Source organism: Octopus bimaculoides, chromosome 9 (genome assembly GCF_001194135.2).
Source record: "Octopus bimaculoides isolate UCB-OBI-ISO-001 chromosome 9, ASM119413v2, whole genome shotgun sequence".
Taxonomy (NCBI): domain Eukaryota; kingdom Metazoa; phylum Mollusca; class Cephalopoda; order Octopoda; family Octopodidae; genus Octopus; species Octopus bimaculoides.
In genome coordinates, this window is record NC_068989.1 from 6057942 (window position 1) to 6062538 (window position 4597).

The following is a 4597-nucleotide window of genomic DNA, read 5'->3' on the forward strand; positions in this document are numbered from 1 at the left end:
ATATATATTCATATATATATGTGTATATATATTCATATATATATGTGTATATATATATATATGTATATATATATTCATATATATATGTGTATATATATATATATGTATATATATATTCATATATATATGTGTATATATATATATATGTATATATATATTCATATATATATGTGTGTGTATATATATATATATACATATGTGTTTATATATCCACATATATATATGTATATACCTACATGCATGCAAACATGCACACATTCATTCATTAAAAAATACACATGCATAGCTCCATTAATTCACAGAATCCCTCACTGTCTGCCATGTGCTTCTCATTCTACATTGTCAACCTTTTTCTCTCAAATGATAAAAATGTCCTTTGAATACATTTCCTTATTTGTCTCTAGATATTCTTTGTAGATTAAACCATATTTGTTAAGCAATGCAATTAAGATTTGGAGGAAAGAAAAGTAAATCAATTCAATGTGATATCATTCCGATATCACTCCAGCACCAAATTCTACTAAAATAGTTTCAGACAGACAATTGCAATATTACAGTAATTTCATACAGTATACACACAGGAATGATCTAATCACACACACACACACACACACACACAGATATATATATATATATATATATATATATATACACATACACACATACATATATATAACCATATTTATCAGACTTTGAAGAGACTGGAGTTGGTGTACGTCGGCAAGACTTATACTGTGTGTATATATATATGCGTACATATATATATATATATATATATAGATATATGTATGTGTACATATATATATATATATATATAGATATCTGTATGTGTACATATATATATATGGATATGTGTATATATGTGTGTGTATGTATGTGTGTATATGTGTATGTGTGTGTGTATATATATATATATATATATATATACACTAAATATATATATAAATACACACACAAACATATATAAAATGCCATACATTTGTATGTAGGTGTATAAGTGCATATATATATATATATAGATAACGAGCTAAGATTTGCTGTATGAACATTATTGATCAGTTTGGAATTAAAATAATTAAGAAGTAAAAAAAAAAATTGTAAGAAACTCCTCAGTTGGCAGAGGTTCTTGATTCATCTGTGCTTGACAATTTTGTTTTAATTTATTTTGCATTCAGAAAATCATTTACAATTTATTTACTGATTAATATAATAATGAACACACACGCAAATACAAGCATGCACTCATACACACATGTGTTTTTGTATATGTGTATAGAAATAGAATAAGAAATGAAATAAAAAAAAAAAATGAAGAAAGCTCCTAAAAATGAAGAAATGAAAGTTCAAATAATCTTAATATTTGAGGATCAAAGGCCTGTCTTCAGAACGATAGTCTACAGATACACATTTCTTTGACTGTATCCTTCTGAAGATGGCCAGTTGTGCCCAAAATATAAAGGTTTTTAAACTTTGATTTCTGCATTGTTAGAAGCTTTCTTCATTTCTCATCTCATTTATTATTCTACTTATGTATGTATATTACATGTGTGTGTGTCTATGTAACTTTATCACCTAGTAACATATATATATATACTCAACTTGTATATATTCATATATGTATATATATTCACATATATATATACATACACACACATACAATTGTATATACTTACATGTATACACCTACATAAACACACATTTTATATTCAGATGCATAGTTACATGAAATTCTTGACTCAAGTAATTTATGTAACACATAAAACTATTGACTTTTGAGTCACTTGTGCAGCTAAATATAGAATGTATCTGCTTTTATGTATTGACTTCTGTTCCTCCTGCATCTTCCAACGAATTTATATATATATATACACACACACACACACACATATTTTCATTATAAATATATTCAGTACAGTGTGTTTATGAAGTTACACCAGACAGCAGAATATGGACAATTTCATTAAAACAACACATATACATATATTAGTTTCAAATTTTGGAGAGGGTTAAGTCCATTACATCGAACCCCCAGTGTTCAACTGGTACTTATTTTATCAGCCCCGCTAAAGGGATGAATGGCAAAGTCAACCTAGGCGGAATTTGAACTCAAAATATTAGGACAGACGAAATGTCGCAAAGCATTTGCCCAACTTGTTAATGATTCTGTGAGTTCACCGTCTTAACACATCTACATACATTACAGACACAGACACACATATACAATACAAAAAACATGCACACATATATATATATATATATATATCAAAGCCAAATAAAATAAAATAATCCAGATTCGCAAAAGAAGTCAGCAATGGAATCGGTGCATAGCTGATAGGAATCTTTGATTTATTAATATAATTCATTAATAAAAAAATTTTATCTAAAAAAAAAAAAAAAACAATTTAAAAAAAATTTTTTAATTTCATTGTTTTTTTCATTTTTTTTCGTCATTTTTATATCTTTCGATTTAATCTTTCATAAATATAGCTCACTTTAAATTGTTCTAGAATATTCAGGTGACCGTTCTTTAATCTTTCATTTATATTTAATCATATTTTTTCTTTTTTTAGATTATGTTGGTGGTGGGTGTTGTTATTTTTTAATTTTTTTTTTAAATATTTACCTGTTGTCTTTCCATACAACAGAAACTATACTATATAAGATGAAATATATATATCCATGTATATATATCCATGTATATATATCCATGTATATATATCCATGTATATATATCCATGTATATATATGCAAGCTGACTGATGTCTGATGTAATGTGGTATTGTTTTTTTTTTAATTTTTTTAATTGACTTCAAAGGATGATCAAATTTGTAGCGTGTAAAATAATTGTGCCCTTTAAGAACACTGCCAAACATTCTGTCCAACATCAGCTTGCTCTACCAAGTCGACTTTCAGGTCGGTTCCCAGTGTGAAGTCAGTGAGGCAGCCATGGAAACCAGTTGTGAATCTCCGTCTTGTATGGTGTACAATATCAGGCATCCCTCCTGTAGGAAAAAAAAGAAAAAAAGAAATATGGACAGATTAGTTGTGGTTGGGAATGTGGTGGGGTGCTAGGTGAAGAGAGATAACGATTTTTCATACTGGGGTCGATCTAATCGACTGCCTCCCCTCCCAATTTCGGGCCTTGTGCCTAGAGTAGAAAAGAATATACCGTGCTTGAGAATACGTGTCGAGCCAAGTGAGACCATAATCATGGCTGGTCCAGGGGTTTTGTAACTGGCACCGATGCTAGTGGCATGTATGAAGCATCCACTACACTCTTGGAGTGATTGGCATTGGGGAGGGCGTCCAGCTGTAGAAACCGTGCCAAATCAGACTGGAACCTAGGGCTGCTTGCTAGATTTCAATTAAACCCATTCCAGTAAGCAAAAAGGAAGTTAATTGATTGTGATATATATATATGTGTGTGTGTGTGTATTTGCATATATATGTAGCATTCACGTAAGTAAGTACATGTGTTAGTATGTGTACATATATGTATATTGATATCACATAATGCGTGTGGATTCATTCATGCGTAACATAATTAGAGTGAATTTCACGTATGTTAAATAATATCAAACTGTATTACAAAATATATTGGCAGGATATTAATCGTAAGGGAGGTAACTTTGAACACCCAAATTACTCTTGTCAAGGGAAACCACTCTGTTTACAGCTAAAATTTACTCGCAAAGCGCTGTTTGATATACACACACGCATCGTTTTAACATTTTACTTGTTTGTAGCACCACCTTGAAATTGAACTCATAAGTTATCTTTTTTAAAAGCCTGGTACTTATTCTATCAATCACTTATCTCGAGCTTTTAAGTTACGGAAACGTAACTAAAACAACAGTGATTGTGACGAGGTGGTTATGAAGGAACACAGTCACCCACACATATATATATATATACGACGGGCTGCTTTATATACATATATATAAATATGTATATATACTTTATTTAAAAGCAGCGAAATATAACAAAAAAACTGTTACTCGGAGTTTCACGTTCCTGTTCATCGGACAGTTTATCTAACAGAACTGTCCGATGAACGGGAACATCAAACTGCGAGTAACAGTTTTTTGTTATATTTCTGCTGCTTTTAAATAAAGCATATTACTCTACCTCTGGTATTTGAGTACTCTTTCTTCCACCTTGTTGCACATTTCATGTGCTTACTGCGGTATATATATTATATATATATATATATATATAAATATATTGTATATATATACATATATATATATATACCTCACTGATCCTAGTTGGACTGTCTGTGAGGGAGCCATCGTTTTCGAAGAGGGGTCCAATCTTGCAGCGTACTGAGGCTGTTTCTTTTGCGTAATGAAAGAAGACCTTTGGGTTTGACTTAATGTTTTTTATAACCCAGGCTTCTTTGTCTGCTCTCTCCTTCACATAGGATTGTTGCAGCCTTTTTTTGATCTCCATCAGTGTCGTTTTTAGGCGGAACCTTTGGCCATTCTTGGGATGCTGGTTGAGTCGATTTGCAACTTTTGTCCATCGTCTCATGAGGATCTTCCTCTCCCTTGGAATCTTGTTCCTATTTGTTTTGGCCTTGTGCTCTGGGACATAT

At 30.9% G+C, this 4597-nt stretch overlaps 1 protein-coding gene across 1 annotated transcript in view; it reads right to left on the minus strand.

Annotated features, from left to right (window-relative positions):
* Window positions 1-2273: 2273 nt before the first annotated feature.
* LOC106875003 (pikachurin) overlaps window positions 2274-4597 on the minus strand; it is a 459438-nt gene continuing 457114 nt past the window's right edge. The window contains exon 14 of the mRNA XM_052970397.1: window positions 2274-3002. Coding sequence (XP_052826357.1) covers window positions 2854-3002 — 149 coding nt within the window. The 3' untranslated portion in view covers window positions 2274-2853. The remainder of the gene's footprint in view (window positions 3003-4597) is intronic.